Source organism: Chiloscyllium plagiosum, unplaced genomic scaffold (genome assembly GCF_037043375.1).
Source record: "Chiloscyllium plagiosum isolate Xiang-an unplaced genomic scaffold, Cpla_swu_hap1 HiC_scaffold_9, whole genome shotgun sequence".
In the NCBI taxonomy this organism is placed as follows: domain Eukaryota; kingdom Metazoa; phylum Chordata; class Chondrichthyes; order Orectolobiformes; family Hemiscylliidae; genus Chiloscyllium; species Chiloscyllium plagiosum.
The window spans coordinates 35,682,983-35,700,907 of record NW_028270147.1 but is presented as its reverse complement, the minus strand read 5'-3'; the positions used below and the strand labels follow the sequence as shown (position 1 = coordinate 35,700,907).

Here is a 17,925-nt window from a genome sequence, read left to right as displayed (position 1 = left end):
CCACTTCCTCTGGCAGCTCATTTCATGCTCGTACCACCCTCTGCGTGAAAAAGTTGCCCCTTAGGTCTCTTGTACATCTTTCCCCTCTCACCCCAAATCTATGTCCTCTAATTCTGAATTCCCCCACCCCAGGGAAAAGACTTTGTCTATTTATCTTATCTATGCCCCTTATGATTTTATAAACCTCTGTAAGGTCACCCCTCAGCCTCCGACACTCCAGGGAAAACAGCCCCAGCCTATTCAACCTCTCCCTATAGCTCAAATCCTCCAACCCTGGCAACATCCTTGTAAATCTTTTCTGAACCCTTTCAAGTTCCACAACATGTTTCCAAACTAATCCAGGTGGAAAAAGATCAAGAGAAAATGCAGAGAGTGTAGCAGCAGGAGACATTACTGAAGCCTCCAAGTCTTTTGAGATCCCAATAACCTCTGATGCTACTGGGAAAAACAAAACCCAGAAATCTGGATCTGTGAGAGCTGTTGATGCCCATTCAAGCTGTTTAAAAAAAAGGCCTCATAGGTTGTTCACACAAATTGTCTCAGTAGCCAGTGTAACACTTCTGCCTTACAACTTCTCTTCAAATAAAAATAGGACAAAATAACCTTTTAAAGTGTCAGCATCGGCACAAGTCCCATATTCACTACTTGGTCCATAGCCTTGTATGCTATTATATTTCAAGTATTCATCTAAATAATTCTTAAATATTGTAATGGTTCTCACCTCTAACACCATTTCAGGCAGTGAGTTCCAGATACCCACCACCCTCTAGGTGAAAGAAGTTCTCCTTAAACCTCCTTTAAACCTCCTCCCTCTTATCTTAAATCTATACTTCCTAGTAACTGACCCCTCCACTAAGGGGAGAGATTTATTCCTTTCAACAAGTACAGAAATTTCTGGAGAAACTCAGTAGGTCTGGCAGCATCTGTGGAAAGAGAGAGAGAGAGCAGAGTTTACATTTTTGGTCCAGTGACTCTTCTTCACAACTGAAGAACTTGGATTCTGATGACGTGTCTCTGGTCACAAAAAGTTAACTCTGCTTACTCTTCACAGATGCTGCCAGACCCCCACCTATTTCTGGTTTTGTTTCAGATTTCCACATTCAGTTTTTTCTGTTTTTTATCATTCCTACTTATGTTGTACATAATCTTGTACACGTCAGTTAGGCTCCCCCTCAACAGCTCTGATCCAAAGAGAACAACACTAACTTATGTAGTCTTTCTTCATAGCTGAAATGCTCCATCTCAGGTAGCATCCTGGTGAATCTCCTCTGCACCTGCTTGACAGCAATCATGACCTATCGAAAATGAAGTGGCCAAAACTGCACACATTACTGCAGCTGTGGTCAAATCAATGTCTTATGCAGCTCCATAATAACTTCCTAACTCATGTATTCTATACCGCGACTAATAAAGGCAAGTATCCCATTTGCCCTGTTAACCACCCTATCCATCTGTCCTGTTGCCTTCAAGGATCTATGTATATACTTACCAAGGTCATGCTGATCTTCAGTATTATCTAGGGTCCTACCATTCATTGCACACTCTCTTGCTTTGTTAGCATTTCTAAATGCATCTCCTCTCACTTTTCAGGATTAAAATCCACCTGCCATTGTTTTGCCATCTGACCAGCCTGTCTATATCTTCTTGCTGTCTAAAGCTTTCCTCCTCACTATTTACCACATGACCAATTTTTGTATCATCTGCCAACTTACTAATAAAACCTCCTATTTTTGTGTCCAAATCATTAATGCAAGGTAAAGGTAAACACATCATAGTGCTCTTCTCTCATCAGAGATATGACTGGTGGTGGTTTAAGCTGACAGTTACCATACCTCATGTGAGGGGAGAGGTTGAGAAGGAGGAATCCTTCATTGGTAACATTAGCCAGAGTGGGAATTGAACTCATGCTTTTGGTATTATTCTACATCACAAACTGACCATCCAGTTAACTGAGCTAACTCATCCCCTTAACAAAACAAACAGCAAGGACAGCCTTGAACCCTGTAGTCTGTCACTCAGCACAGGTTTCCAATGGCAAAAAGAACTTTCATCCAGCACCCTCACCCTCCTATCACTCAGCCAATTTTGGATTCAATTTGCCAATTTGTCCTGGATCTTACCTAGTCTCTCATGCAACACTTTGTAAAACACTTATCAAAGTCCAAGTGGACCACATCAGCTGTGGTACTTTCATCCACACATCAAGTCACCCCTCAAGAAAACGCAATCAAATTTGACAGACATGATCTTCCTCTGAAGAAGCCATACTGATTATTCTCAAGTAATGTTGTCTCTCCAAGTGGAATAAATTCCGTTCATCAGAAATCTTTTCCATAAGCTTTCCTATTTCTGATGTTAGGCTCACAGGCCTGTAGTTGCCTGGTTTATTACTACCACTCTTCTTGAACAATGGTACCACATTAGTTGTCTTCTAATCACTTAGCATATTTCTAGAGTCCAGAGAGGATTTGAACATTTATGTCAATCTCCTTCCTTGCCTTCTACAGTAACCTATAGGATGCATGGCATCTGGGCCTTGGATGCAACCAACCTGTTAAAATGACTAATACCTCCCTCTTCTCAATGCTAATTTGTTTAAGTTTATCACAATCGCCCTCTAGGATTACTATATCTACTTCGTTCTTCTCAACGATGAAGACAGATACAAAGTAATCATTTAAAACCTCATCGAAATCTTTGGGTTCCACAGATACATTGCCTCTTTATCCCTAATGGAGCCGCATTCTTTCCCTGGTTATACTCTTTCCTTTAATATACTTAAAAATGACTTTAGATTTTCATTTATTTTACCCACTAGTGTTTTTGCCATGCCCCTTTTCACTCTCGTAATTGCATTTTTAAGTAACCCTGGACACATCTGACACTCCTCTAGGATTTCTATTGTTTCAAGCCCTTGATATCCACCATAAACTTCCACTTTTGACTTCTGGTGATATCATTCACCAACCAGCTGTCAGAAGTTTAACATTCTTTAATTTTGTACACAAATTATTTTGTCATAGAGGCTAACATATAATTTGCTTTCCTAATAGTATACAGCACCAGCACATTTTTTACGAACTGAGTACAAGATCTACCTGATTCCGCTCACCTGTATTTCTCAGTCACTCAGCTTTTAAAATATTCTATCTTTCTATTTTTTCTAGCAAAATGGATAGCTTCATGTTTCTTCACATTATATTCCATTGGCCATGTTCTTGTTGATTTATTTAACTTGTCTAAATCCCTTACCTGTCTCTTTGCATTGTCATCAAAACTAACTTTCCAATCAAAGTTTGCATGATGAACAAACTTGGAAACAATTCTCTCTGTCCCCTCAGCTATGTCATTGATCTAGAGTGCATACATCTGAGACTGATTAATAAACTGATTCACTGATAGTATTACGCATCTTATTCTGCATGACAAATATTTGTGCTATTAAGTAATCAAAAATGAAGGGTTACGTAGTTCAATTTTGAACAATTGAGGAATTTGTCAGCTTTTATACTGTGAAAAGTATTTTTTTAAGTCAATATGATTTCAAGTAGATCAGGTTGAACAGCACAGTGGATTAACTGAATTATGATAATAGAAGTGAAGTAGTTTAATTCCATTTCTCATTCCACCACCTCAACACCACTCAATGGTTTGGTTTATGTTCCTATTTTTACCAACCTTCGTCCCAGATTTAACAGCTGCTGAATACTTTTTGAGCTTCTTTTTAACCTTGAACTTTTCACATGCTTCTTGTGTATCTGAAAAAATAAATATCTTAAAGTTAACTGGCATGTATTTATTTGGCAGCAGCGATGCCACATATTAAGATGGGGTAGAGTACCAAGAGTAACACGTGAGGCAAAAAATAGTGAAATGGAGGCAAATTCACTAGAAAAGTGAGCAGGCTCCCTACAGGTGGATGCTCCAACCTGGCTGAATTTCCTATATTCATAATGCTGAGGAGAACCAATACACTTGTTTGTAGTGAGAAACAACTTCCCTAAAGATATTACAACAAAACTTTTAAGTGGGGATCATGTTCACCAAGTATGAATGCTTATTTTGGCAGAGGCTACGTGCTCTGCTCAACACTGAAATTTCTAAAAAAACTGATCTTGACTGTTCTGCTAAACTAAATTGTTCACATCTCCTCCTCTCTTTGTTTTTAGTCTGAGAACATTCAATTCTTCGTGAATCCCTTACTTAGGATGTCTCTTGATGATAATTGGAAAGAATGAAAACATTGAGAAACTTCCAGTGGAAGCTGAAAGGGGAATGTTTCGCAAAATTGCATAGAACAAAGGTTCTTGGTTTGTGTTTATTGTTGAAAGGTTAAGTTTCATAACACACCAACTCTCCTGTCGATCAAAACTCTACTATATTGGCATAATAATTCACTTGTAATAGTGATAATCTGATGATGTTATTTCTATTAATTAAGCAGGTCCCATTCTCTGCCAGGTAGAACATAAGAAACATGAAACCAATGTCCAGATTTATTTACAGGTTGAATAATATGCTGAAGCAGTAAGACAACAGAAATATTAAAACAGCAAAACTTAAAAATAATAACATTAGCATAATTCTATGTGATGCCAATATATAGAAGATGTTTCAACCAGCCTGGTGAAAAACAGGGCTCTGGGATACAATCGGGTTTAGAAGAAACTGCAACAGTATACATTTATTGTTGCAAATTCTATTACATTAATGGAATATTATAGAAATGAAAAATTATTAAAAAAACCCCACAAAATTTGCAATTGTTTTGAAGACTATTTAAGACATAGAACATTTTTAGATTACTTACAGTGTGGAAATAGGCCCTTCGGCCCAACCAGTCCACACCGACCCGCCGAAGCGCAACCCACCCAGACCCATTCCCCTACACTTACCCCTTCACCTAACACTACGGGCAATTTAGCATGGCCAGTTCACTTAACCTGCATATTTTTGGACTGTGGGAGGAAACCGGAGCAAACCCACACAGACACGGGGAGAATGTGCAAACTCCACATAGACAGTCGCCTGAGGCGGGAATTGAACCCGGGTCTCTGGCGCTGTGAGGCAGCAGTGCTAATCACTGTGCCACCATGCCGCCCTAACATAGAACAATACAGCACAGAACAGGCCCTTCGGCCCTCGATGTTGCGCCGACCTGTGAACTACTCTCAGCTCGGCCCCCTACACTATCCCAAAATCACCCATGTGTTTATCTATGGATTGTTTACATCTCCCTAATGTGGCTGAGACAGTGCTAACAATCTCTGTAATGAAGGATACAAACAGTAGAGCAACTGTAGTGAAGGTTAATGGCTCTTACCACATCTCATCCGAAGATGTTATGATGAAGCAGTCCTTGCAAGCTGAACTACCTTCACAATAACAATAACTTTGTAAACACTGAGAATATTTTCTGTTCATCTCAATAAATTTATTGTGGTTAATTACTCGATTTATAAAGACTCTTCTCATTCATTTCATGATTTGTATTGCATTCTCCAGCACTTGTGAAGTACTTCATGTTTTGTATCCTTATTTATTTACAAATAAATGTGTTAGTTATTATGGTCAATGTAATATCTACCAATTAAAGGCACAATTCAAACACAAGGGACTTGATCTGATTCACTAAACTAATTACTAGAACTAAGGTTAGCCTTCAGGCCATGAAACCTGCTGAAAGGAAGATTACCATCAAAAATATAGCTTCCAGATCACAGGGGGCAGTTCTGCTTACAGAAACTGATGTGAGCCTGTTGAGAGGGAAAATAGTTCTCTGAAAAACAGAATTAGAACACTGGCTGAGTTGAAATAACACAACTCAAGTCAGCCTGAGTCGATTCACATCCTTAAGGATTTAAGAAATTACAGCAAAGCAAATCCATATGTGTCCATCCCACTAGAAGCACATATGTTGTTGCAGTGTTAGGATTACTGCAAATTGTGGCTAATTTCTAAATGTATTCCTTATACTGCACAGTAAGTGAAGGGTGATAATAGAAACTACAGCACTGAAATAGTTATTCAGTCCATCACTCCTGTAAAAATCATTGTTTCTTTCAACTGGAATTACCCATCAAATCTCTTTTTTTTGTCCTTTGCCTTTTTGTCTTTATTTTCTCATGGCATGTGTATGGTGTGTGGCAAGGCCAGCATATACTGCTGATTCCTAATCGACCTTGAACTGAACAGCTTGCTAGAACACTTGAGAGGGCAGACCACAAACAACCTAATTGTTGAGGTCTGCAGTTGTATGTAGGTCATATAGGTGGCATATTTCCATCTCCAAAAAACACTTATTGTGGTGTGGTAGTACAGAACCTGAGTACTGCTGAAGAAAGACACAATTTGTCAAAGATTTGCATTCTTGTACTCATCAGGACAGTTCACAAGAAATACCAAAATAAAGAAAAATCAACATTTAAATATGAGACCTGATTGGTTGACCAGTGGACTCTGATTAGTAAAGCTATGGCCATAAAGAATCTGTCAGTTAATGGTGAATGATAGTTAACTGCCAAGCTTTGGTTAAATTTAATATTAGACAGGTTGACTGTGATTAGTCAAAGCACTGCCCTGAGAAATGATCCAGAAAATGGCTGTCACCTATTTTGTTGTGTTGAAATAGATGTAATGTGCACACATGTTCCATCCATCTGCAAAGATTGGGTTCCTGTGTATATGTACCTTGTAATACATACAAGTGCATCACATAGTGAGCCCAAGTGAAAATCTTTAATTTATTGTAAGCATAGTTCTTCACAGGCTTAGGATTATTTAACAAGTGCTGTCCAATCACAGAATCATATTGAATGTTGGGCATTGTTGTGAGGTTTGCAAGTGCAACCTGTTTGGGGTCTGTCAGTATTTTGCTTAATGCATGATGCACGTGTTTCAAAACTGAACAAAATTGGTGGCAGCCATTTTTTAGTTTATTTCTCAGGGCAAAGATGAAACAGAGCAGACATATTGATTTAAAATTTAAACAAAACTTGGCTTTGGCTGACAGTTAACGCTCAATCTTCAGAAACTGTTATAGCTAGGTTTCAAGCCTAGCGCCTGCTACTATTCATATTTCTCAGTGAGAATGAGGACCTGCATTGCCAGGTTTTAAATATTACCAGTCAGCTCTTCAATGGACCATCGCATTGCTGCTGGGATCATTGGCGAGTGAAGCACTTGCTGCACGGCTGACTTTGTTAAATTATTGACTAGTTGCATTTGCAGGTTATATTGTTATCAGTTGTACCTTCATTTGTGAATTTCAAGTCAACACCTTCTTCTCCAGGTGCCCATGATGTGAATCTGCATTAATACGTATGATTATTGTCATTATTACATAGAATTTCAATGCATAAAATGTATGGTCATGAAACAATCGTCACATCTAAGAAACTGTATCCAACATTTAAGCAAGTATGGCAATAAGGAGTTCTAGCAAAATTGAGTTATATGAAGAAGCCCACAGCAGGATCTGAACAACTACAAGGCTTCAGATAACAAAGGACAGTGGTCACAGAGGTCACAGAGGTTGGATAATGGTCATTTTAATCGAAAGCTCAACCAGTTTTAGATTAGATTAGATTAGATTACTAATCTAATCTTGCTTTATCCTTTACTTGCACAACTCCCCAGGAAGAGTAACCAAAAGCTTGTCCAAATAAATAGGCGTTAAGAAGGGTCTTGCAGAGGGAGAATGAGGTGAAAAGATGGAGAAAGAGGGAATTCCATAACATAGAGCTGAGATGGTGGAAGGTATAGGAACCAAGAATTGGCAAAGGGGCTGAAACATTCAAGGAACTGTACTTCAGGGTGGATGGGTTGTAAAAGTGGAGAAGATGGTGAAGAATTTAGGTTATTCAGAGTCTTAAGCTCAAGCCTGGAAATATAAAATCCAATGGTTTGGAGGTTGGAAACTAATGTCAGTCAATAAGGGTGAACAGGATAGTAGCAGCAGAGTTTTAAACTTGCTACTTTTATGAATGGAGAAGGATAGCCAACTAGAAGATCTATTAAATAATTAAGGGTTTCATTGACTGGTGAATTGGATTGGGACAGAAACCAGCAAATTACAGATGGAAATGGACAGTCTTCATTAAGAATATCATAGAAGTGTTATGGCACAGAAGGAGGCAATTTGGCCCATTGTGCCTGCATCAGACTATGGAATTGAACATTTGGAATAGACTCGAAAGAAGATGTTCAATTTTCAGAAAAGCTGATTCAACCTGAGGCAATTGGCAAGGAGGGAGATGGAGCCATTAGTAAGGGAACCGGGACTATGGTTAAACTGAAGACAATTGCCTGAAAACTATCAATGTCCACTGAGTTAAGGTTAAAAATTACACAACACCAGGTTATAGTCCAATAGGTTTATTTGGAAGCACTAACTTTCGAAGCACTGCTCCTTCATCAGGTGATTGTGGACACTGAAACTGACATCAACTTCGGGCTACACGCATGTACAGTAATCTCAAAACTACGAATTAGCTAGCTGTGATTATATGCTTCTCTGGAGGGTGAGCCCTAGCTGCACACCACATTTAAAGGAAATCAGTTGAATTGAAATTTGACTCATACACTGTTACACTTGTGGCAAAAACGTGCCTTTTTGAATGAAGTGTGAATGGGTTTTTAAATGGGGTGTGAGTTTCGTAATTTCTGCTAAATATTCTCACTGGCCCTGAAAAACTAATTTTGTAGTTGTGGAATGTCAATTTTTACCAAAATTATACAAAATTTCACAATTTAATTTGCTATCATTTTTAATAGCTTTTTCACTTTAGAAATTAATGCATTAATCTTTATTTTAATTTACTTGCAATCGATTATCTTATTACTGAAAGTTTACATTGAATTTAGTGATACTTATAAATTGATTGATTGGCCGGTTTGCTAAAATATTTCAGCATGTTTAGTTACCAATATACCTGCCTGCTGGATTCACTGCTGCTGTACACCAAGAGATCCCATATCATAGCATCAGATTTAAACTAGCATCGGGTAAGGACAAAATCCATGCCAAAGCTATCACTCAATCTTTAAAGGCAACATTCTTTGAGGCCAGCTACAAACACTCTTGCTTCAATGCTGATTGCAAAAGTTGGGTTAATAGCTTTAATTGTTCCAATATTCAGCTGGAGGAAAATGCGGCTCATCTATTACTGGATATCAGACAAGCAGTTTGATAGAGGCAATGCATGGGTCATGCTAGATGGTCCAAAGATATTTGTAGAAATCATTTGTGCATGTGTAGAAGCTGGGCATGCAGATAAGGTCATCTAGAAGCAGCATAAGGAAGAGGTTGGGTCAAAGGTCAACACTTAAATATGATTTGTACTCATTTTGTTTCTCAAAAGTATTTGAAGAAAAGTTAGAGATTAAATTTGGCCCTGATTTCTTCAAGGAAATCTTATTCAGTCCTTTAATTCAGAACAGACCAAAGAGTGTAAAGATAACAGAGAAAGAGATAAAGAACTAGATAGAGAGGTCCAGACAAATAGATTTACAATTATCTAAATTTGCCGACATTTAAATGTTTAAGTTGAATTTTGAAAGCAAGTGATTCATCCTGGAAGTTAAACTCAATAGGTTGACAGTAATAGTGAGGAGGCTGCATAAAAGAGAAGTCTTTGGAGGGTGAAGTTGTATAAATGATAGTGATGGAAGGACACAGGTATTGGGTACTGAATGTGGATCAGAGGGGAATAGCAATGAAACTTAAGTAGCGTAAGCAATGGTAACGAATGTTAGGAAGAGGTGAGGAAGTACAATGATAAGATCAAACAGAGAGAATCAGCATGACTGATGAGGAAAATGGTTTTAGAAGGAAACTCTTTTGGAAATGGAGAATTTCACTCTGCAACTCTTGACATCATTTTTGACCAAAACTGCTGACATGAAAGAAGTAGAAAGTGAAAATAAAGCAGCACAGGAGAGCTAAAGAAACAAAAAAAAACACTGACAGAGAAAGTGCGAAAGCAAAAATTTCAAAAAAAATTAGAGATGCAGCAACATGAATGCAACAAAGATAAATAAGAGAGATCAAATTCTCTGATGTATCGCAGAATTGCAGTAATGTTAGAATAAATAACACATAAAAGCACAGAGGGCAAAATCTGCTTGGCTAGAAATTGTGAAAATGATTGAAGTACTTTCTTCTTGACATGTTTTTTATATTGCAAACATTATAAATAATAAGCTATGGATAGATTTACCGGTGTCTCATTGCAATTTTTGGTTTCCAGTAGCTTTGTGTTTCATTCCATTCTAGCTGTCGTAGATCCATGTAGATATAATGTTTGTGATCATTAAATTTGGAACTGGTGTTAGCTATTTCAATAAATGTTCCATAATTAAAATTTTGCCAAATGCAAAGAAAAATAATATATATTTACATAGCACTTCTCACAACTTTAAGTAGTATGAAAATGCTTCATGGTCAATACTGTTTGAAGTATAATAATTCTTGTTTTTTGCTCAAATTTGTTCTAATTATCAATGCAAGAATGATCCAACTAGTTAGTTTCAGCAATGTTAGTTTACAACCATATAAAATAAAGTATTTAACAACAAGGTGATTAGTTTAAACAGATGGAAAGATCACCCTTCTTATAAATCTGAAGTTATTGATGGAAGATGCAAGTGCCAGGGTAGGAATCATGAAGACTTAACATGTTTATTGAACATGGTCATAAAAATGGTGGCTGGGTTAATCTAGCCAAAAAATCCATTTTCCATATTTGCAATTAGAGTCAGAGAATCAAAGAGATGTGGAGCATGGAAACAGACGCTTTGGTCTAACTCATCCATGCCAACCAGATATCCCAACCCAGTCTAGTCTCCATTTGCCAGCACTTGGCCCAAATCCCTCTGAACCCTTCCTATTCATATACCCATCCAGATGCCTTTTAAATTTTGTAATCATACTAGCCTCTACCACTTCCTCTGGCAGCGCATTCCATACAAGCACCAGCCTCTGCATGAAAACGTTGCCCAAGGTTCATTTCAAATTTTTCCCCTCTCACCCTAAACCTAGGCCCTCTAGTTCTGGACTCGCCCATCCCAGGGTGAAGACCTTGTCTATTTATCCTATACAAGGCCCTTGTGATTTTACAAACCTCTCTAAAGTCACTCCTCAGCCTCTGACGCTCCAGGGAAAACAGCCCCAGCCTATTCACCCTCTCCCTGTAGCTCAAATCCTCCAACCCTGGCAACATCCTTGTAAATCTTTTCTGAACCCTTTCAAGTTTCATAATATCCTTTTAGCAGGAGGGAGACCAGAATTACACACAATATTCCAAAAGTTGTGAAGTTATATTGGCAGATGTGAGGACCATAATCACATATATATTAGGTTAGGCTCTAGTAATTCAAGGAAGGGATGGGTGGATTTTAAAAATTTATAAACATTTACTCTTCCTTATTGTGGCCTTAACTAGCTTCATGCATCTTTTTCCAAATAGCACTTAACTGATATCTTAGCAGGTGAACTATAAAATTCACAAGGCTGCCTTCAACCGTGACTAAATCAGCTGGTGAAAATATTTGTTTCTGACTATGGAAAGACAAAAAAGTAAATGAGAATGTGTTGCCAAAATGGATATTTGATATCTTGAAAATTGATGAAAAGTAACATGTCTTATGAATTGGAGCAACAAAATTTAAGGGGGTCTGAAATTTTGAGTCCCACCAGGTTAGACATGGAGGCAGGCAAGGCATGGATGAAAGTCCCAGTCCCAGACAGCGTGTCAGTTTCCTGACAGCTATGTCAGTGCACTTTGGAGGGAGGGAAGGTGGCCGGAGCACGGGTGAAGGCAACCCTGAGGGAATCCTACCTAATCCATTCAGAAGACAAATCTATGTTATTAAAGAGTTCAAAATGAACTTGTTTGGGGAGCCTTCAGCTATTGATATTATTCACAGACTGCATGTGCTGTTGAAGCAGATGAATATGAATACAAAGAAAAAGGAGGCAATCAGTGTTGCCCCACGAAATTATCTGGACACCATTAATGGGTGAAAAATGGGCCTGCAGCCTTTGGAAAACCAGTGCCATTGAGTAAGTGCAAGTTGTGGGGTGTGTGGGCAAAACTACCAAACCAAATTGGCGGCTATCTTAGTATGAAAGGCTGCAGCTGGTAACTGGGAGACCTTGACATCAGCAACTGTGGGAAACAGAAAGAGTTCCTGAGAACTAGCCTTGGAGAGGAGAGAGAGAGAGAGAGAGAGACCTTTGCATTGCTGAGCTCAGTGTTCAATCAGTGATTTGAAAGTTCCAACAAAAATAATACACAGTTAGTTGTGCCAAATTCAGTGAAAGTGAAATTTCCACAGGGATCAGTTGTTTCTGTGAGAACCTGTTTCATTGAAGCTTATAGTACAGGAGGAGGCCATTCAGCTCATTATGCCTGGCTGGGCTTTTTGAAGGACCTATACAATTAATACCATTCTTCCCCCACAGTCCTGCAAATCCTGTTTCTTTCAATGCACAGTGAGAGTTATTGCGAATCTACTGCCAATGCATTTCAGGCGCTGACTTCCAAATCATAGCTATTTGCTTTCTAAAAAATAAGTCATCTTTCCTCAGATTCTTTTGCTGATTATCTCAAACTAGATTATCTTAATTTATGGAAGCAGAAATGATTTTTCTTTCATCAATGGTGATGATTTAAAAGTTGCTGGCATAGATCTAAATAAGGCAGCTTAATGATGTGACCTAATGCTCATTAGGTCAAGGCTGTCCAAAGTCATTTCCTACAGCAACATAGACAGAAATCCTTTATCCCATCAGCATCAACCGATTCAAATCTGGATCCCAGAGGCTAATGTGTAAATAATACAACTCTATTCAGAATGCTAGGTCTTCAGTAATGATGAGATCGCTGTATTCAATCCAATTCTATTTTTATACTGATCTTGGTAAAAGTCTAATTAGTTGCTTACCGACAACATCCATTCTGACCTCTGCAACAAATGGATCTGGGAGACTTACAATATAGCCCATCATGCGTGGCGTAGTGAGAATATAATCTCCTACAGCTTTGAGTTTGTTAAAAAGAAAATGAACAAATTAATGCCATTTCACCACAGACTGATGTCAATCAAACTGAAACAAATAAGTGCTTTGCAATCTTTTAAAAGTTTCTTGAAGATAATTCTAGTTACCAACTGGATTGGGTTGATGTGGGAGCAGAGATATGGGATTGAACTTGATGATTTCAATTCAAAGAAACTTCAATACAAATAAGTACTTCTTGCAAACAAAAGATATTTACAGCTCGGTGATGCTAATCAGGGTCAGCGATATCACTGGGACCTCAGTCACTGGAGTCACTAGCAGAAGCATCCAAGGCACTGTCCTGACATTGAAGGAGCTGGTGTTGAATTGAAAGGTTAGGAATGGATGTTCGTAACAAACTAGGCAGCATGAATGGTCATGTTATTTAGAAGCTAAAATGATTTTGTGTGACATACTATAATAAATGAAGATGAAAATTGTTAGCTAAAGTGTGTATTTGTGCATTATGATGGTGGAATAAAATGGTCCCTTGTTCTTTATGGTAATACAGTAAAGAGTACACTTATCTCTGAAAGGGTCAAAGATTTTTCCATGGAGCTCCTTCAATATCTCATGGTATGGTATGAAAGCCCTGATTGTTCTTCATTAAGAATAATTGTGGATTATTTCCTGCCATTTTGACTCTAACAATTGACAACAGATTTCTCAGAAACTCTGTTTCACTTTCCTGGTTAACATTTATATGATTTGGTGACAAAGAGTCTTTTTCTTCACCTACTTCCTCATTCGCTTCCTAAGCTGTACAAAAGGTATACAGTTGTACAGAATTCAACAGGTAATGATCGTTTGTGAAATCCTTTCTGCATTGTGCTACAAAGATCCACTAGATCTATCAAAACAAGCAAAACGGGGTTTCAGCATTTTAATTGTTTTCTCTGTAGTAATTTCGCTGGATCCTGGGGAATTCCACATACCGCAGTTTCAAGAGTCAGGGGGCAGATGTGAGTGCAGTGGCCATCACTAAGGAGAAGGTGCTGGGGAAGGTGGATAATTGCCCAGACCAGGTGAACTGCACCCCAGAGGTCAGAAGGACATAGCTAAGGAGATTGTACGGGTATTGGTGGTGATCTTTCAGGAATCATTGGAGTCAGGAAGGGTTCCAGAAGACTGGAAAGTGGCTAATGTAACACTTCTATTTAAGAAGGGAGGGATAGGAAACTATAGGCCGGTTAGCCTGATCTCAGCCTTTGGTAAGATTTTAGAGTCCATTATTAAGGTGGTGTATTTGGAAGTGCATGCTAACACAGGTCTGAGTAGGCACGGTTTCATCAACGGAAGGTCAATCTGTTAGAATTAAGAAATGAGGTGCTGGAAAAGCATAGCCAATCAGGCAGCATCCGAGGAGCAGGAGAGTTGACGTTTCGAGCATAAGCTCTGATGAAAAGCTTGTGCTCAAAATGTTGACTCTCTTACTCCTCGGATGCTGCCTGACTGGCTGTGCTTTTCCAGCGCCACACATTTTGAATCTGATCGCCAGCATTTGCAGTCCTTACTTTCTCCAAATCTGTTGGAATTCTTTGTGGAGGTAATGAGCAAGTTGGACAATGGACGGCCATTGGACATGATCTATTTGGGTTTCCAGAAGGGCTATGACAAGGTGCCACACAGGAGGCAGCAAAACAAGATAAGAACAAAGAACAATATAGCACAGCAACAGGCTGTTCAACCCTCCAATCCTGTGCCAACACATTTTGCCCTTCCATTCTAAAACTGTCCTCACTTACAGGATCCGTATCCCTCTTTTCCCTTCCTGTTCATGTTTTCATCCAGGTGCTTCTTGAATGCTGCTATTGTGTCTGCTTCCACCATGCCCTCTGGCAGCACATTCCAGGCACTGACCACCCTTTGTGTGAAAAACCTGCCTTGCACACCTTTTTCAAACTTGCCCCCTCACATCTTGAAACTGTGTCCCCTAGTAATTGACCCCTCCATCCTGGGAAAAAAGCCTCATACTTTCCACTCTATCCGTCACATTCACAATCTTATAAATTTCTATCAGGTCACCCCTCACTCTCCTACATTCCAGTGAAAACAAACCTGGTCTATCCAACCTTTATTTTTGCTAAAATCCCCCACATCAGGAAAACCTTTTCTGTACCCCCTCCAAAGCATCCACATCCTTCTGGTAGTGTGGTGACCAGAACTGTATGCAATATTCTAAGTTTGGCCTAACTATAGTTCTGCAAAGCTGCAGCATAACTTGTCTATCCTTATACTCAATGCACCTTCCAATGAAGGCAAGCATGCCATAAGCCTTTTATCCCACCTTCTCTTTCTGCGCTTCCACGTTCAGTGATCTGTGGCCCTACACATCCAAATCCCTCTGCATATCAATACTCCTAAGAGTTCTGCCATTCACTGTATAATTTCCCCCTGTACTTGACCTTCTAAAATGCACCACCTTATATTTGTCTGGATTACACTCCATGTGCCACTTTTCTGCCCATGCCTCCAACTGATTTATATCCTGCTACATCCTCTGACAATCCTCCTCATTATCTGCAACTCCACAAATCTTTGTATCATCTGCAAACGTACTAATTAGACCAGCTATTTTTTTCTCCCAAGACTTATGTAGATGATGAACAGCAGAGGTCCCAGCACTGATCCCTGTGGAACATCACTAGTCACAACCCTCCATTCCAAAAAGCATCAGCTCACCCCTGATATCATGGAACTTCACCTTTTGTACCAGTTTGCCATGAGGGATCTTATCAAAGGCTTTACTGAAGTCCATGCAGACAACATCAAACGCTTTTCCCTCATCAACCATCTTTGTTACCACCTCAATAAACTATGAAGCTAGTGAGCCATGACGTTCCCCGCACAAAACCATTTTGTCTATCGCTAATAAGTCCTTTTCTTTCTAAATGTGTATAGATCCTATCCCTGAGAATCTTTTCCAATAATTTCCCTACCATCAATGTGAGACACTCAGGCCTGTAATTTCTAGGATTATCTTTTTTACCTTTCTGAAACAATGGGACAACATCCTCTGGGACCTCACCTGTGGCCAAAGAGGAAACAAATATGTCATTGCTCCAGCAATTTGTTCTTTTGCCTCCCTCAATATTCCGGCAAAGATCCCATCAGAACCTGGGGATTTATCTATTTTATTACTTTTTGAGATGCACATCACCTATTCTTATTAATAGCAACTCAACACTTCCTTCCCTGAAATCTTCCTCACAAACCTCTTCTTTTTGTTGAATTCTGATGCAAAGCTTTGTTTAGGACCTCACCTATCACTTCTGGCTCCACATATAGGTTCCCTCCTTTGTTGTTGAGTGGGCCATGCTTTTCCCTGGCTACCCTTTTTATATGTCTGTATAAAAAGCCTTGGGATTCTCCTTAATCAGTTTGCTAATGACTTTTCATGACCCCCTTTTAGCCCTTCTAATTCCTTGTTTAAGTTCTTTCCTACTTGCCTTATATACTTCAAGGGTTTCCTCATTTCCCATTTTCCATGATCTACGTATGCTTCCTTTTTCTTTTTGACCAAGATCATCCAAGGTTCACAAAGTTTGCCATATCTATCCTTCATTTCCACAGGAACTTGCCGCTCCTGAACTTGTATCAACTGCTATTTGAAATACTCCCACACATCTGACGAGGATTTACCTTCAAATAGCCGCCTCCGATCAGCACTCTCCAGTCCCTTCCTAATATTGTTGTAATTCACCTTCCTCCAATTTAACAACTTCACCCAAGGACTGTTTATTCCTATTGATAAATATTTTAAAACTCATGGTATTATGGTCCTGAAATGCTCCCCCAGTGAAACTTCACTCACCTGGCCAGGCTCACTTTCCAAAACCAGGTCCGGTATAAACCATTCCCTGGTTGAACTGTTTACATATTATGTCAAGAAACCTCCTAAATGGTCCTCACAAATTCTGCTCCATCCAGGCCCCTAGCACGGAGTGAATCCCAGTCAATATAGGGGAAGTTAAAATCACCCACCACAACAACCCTGCTGTTTTTTACATCTTTCCAATATCTGTCTACATTTTCTCTCCTCTATATCCTGCACATGGAGTTAGGCACAAGGTACTGGCATGGATAGAAGATTGGCTGACTGACAGAAGGGATAATGGGGTAATTTTCAAGATGGCAGCAGGTGACTAGTGGAGTTCCACTAGTGTTGGGGCCACAACTATTCACATTATATATTAATGATCTGGACAAATGAGGTGAGGGCTAAGTTTGCAGATGACACAAAGAAAGGAGGAGGGACAAGTAATGCTGAGAAATAGGGAGACTGCAGAAAGACTTGGACAGACGCTAGGAGAGTGGACAAAGAAGTGGCAGATGGAGTACAATGTGGGAAGAGAGGCATGGACTATTTTCTAAATGGGGAAAGGCTTTGGAAATCTGATGTACGAAGGGACAGAAGATCTTGTTCAGGATTCTCTTAACATTATCATGCAGGATCTATAGTTAGTTGGGAAGGCAAATGAGAGGGCTAAAATACAACAGCAGAGGTGTACTGCTGAGGCAATATAAGGCTCTAGTCAGATTGCATTTGGAATATTAGGAGCAGTTTTGGGCCCAATATCTAAGGAAGGATGTGCTGGCTTTGGAGGAAGCCCAGAGGAGGTTTATACAAGAAAGATTTCAGGAATGAAGGACTTGTCATATGAGGATCAGTTGAGGACTCTGGGTCTGTACTTGATGGAGCTTAGAAGGATGCGGGGGGGATCTCATTGAATCTTACAGGATACTGAGACACCTGAATAGAGTGGACATGGAGGAGCTGTTTCCATTCTTAGGAGAGACTAAGAACTGTGGGCACAGCCTCAGAGTGAAGGGACAATTTTTTGGAACTGATATGAGGAGAA

The 17,925-nt window shown here is 39.3% G+C and overlaps 1 protein-coding gene across 1 annotated transcript in view; it reads right to left on the bottom strand.

The window, feature by feature from the left end:
- Window positions 1-17,925, bottom strand: part of LOC122554277 (uncharacterized) — a 260,968-nt gene that overhangs the window by 47,666 nt on the left and 195,377 nt on the right. Inside the window, exons 20-23 of the mRNA XM_087990318.1 lie at window positions 12,949-13,044; window positions 10,221-10,335; window positions 7,253-7,308; window positions 3,679-3,758 (exon numbers count right to left, since the gene is read on the bottom strand). Of these exons, the coding sequence (XP_087846444.1) occupies window positions 3,679-3,758; window positions 7,253-7,308; window positions 10,221-10,335; window positions 12,949-13,044 (347 nt within the window). The remainder of the gene's footprint in view (window positions 1-3,678; window positions 3,759-7,252; window positions 7,309-10,220; window positions 10,336-12,948; window positions 13,045-17,925) is intronic.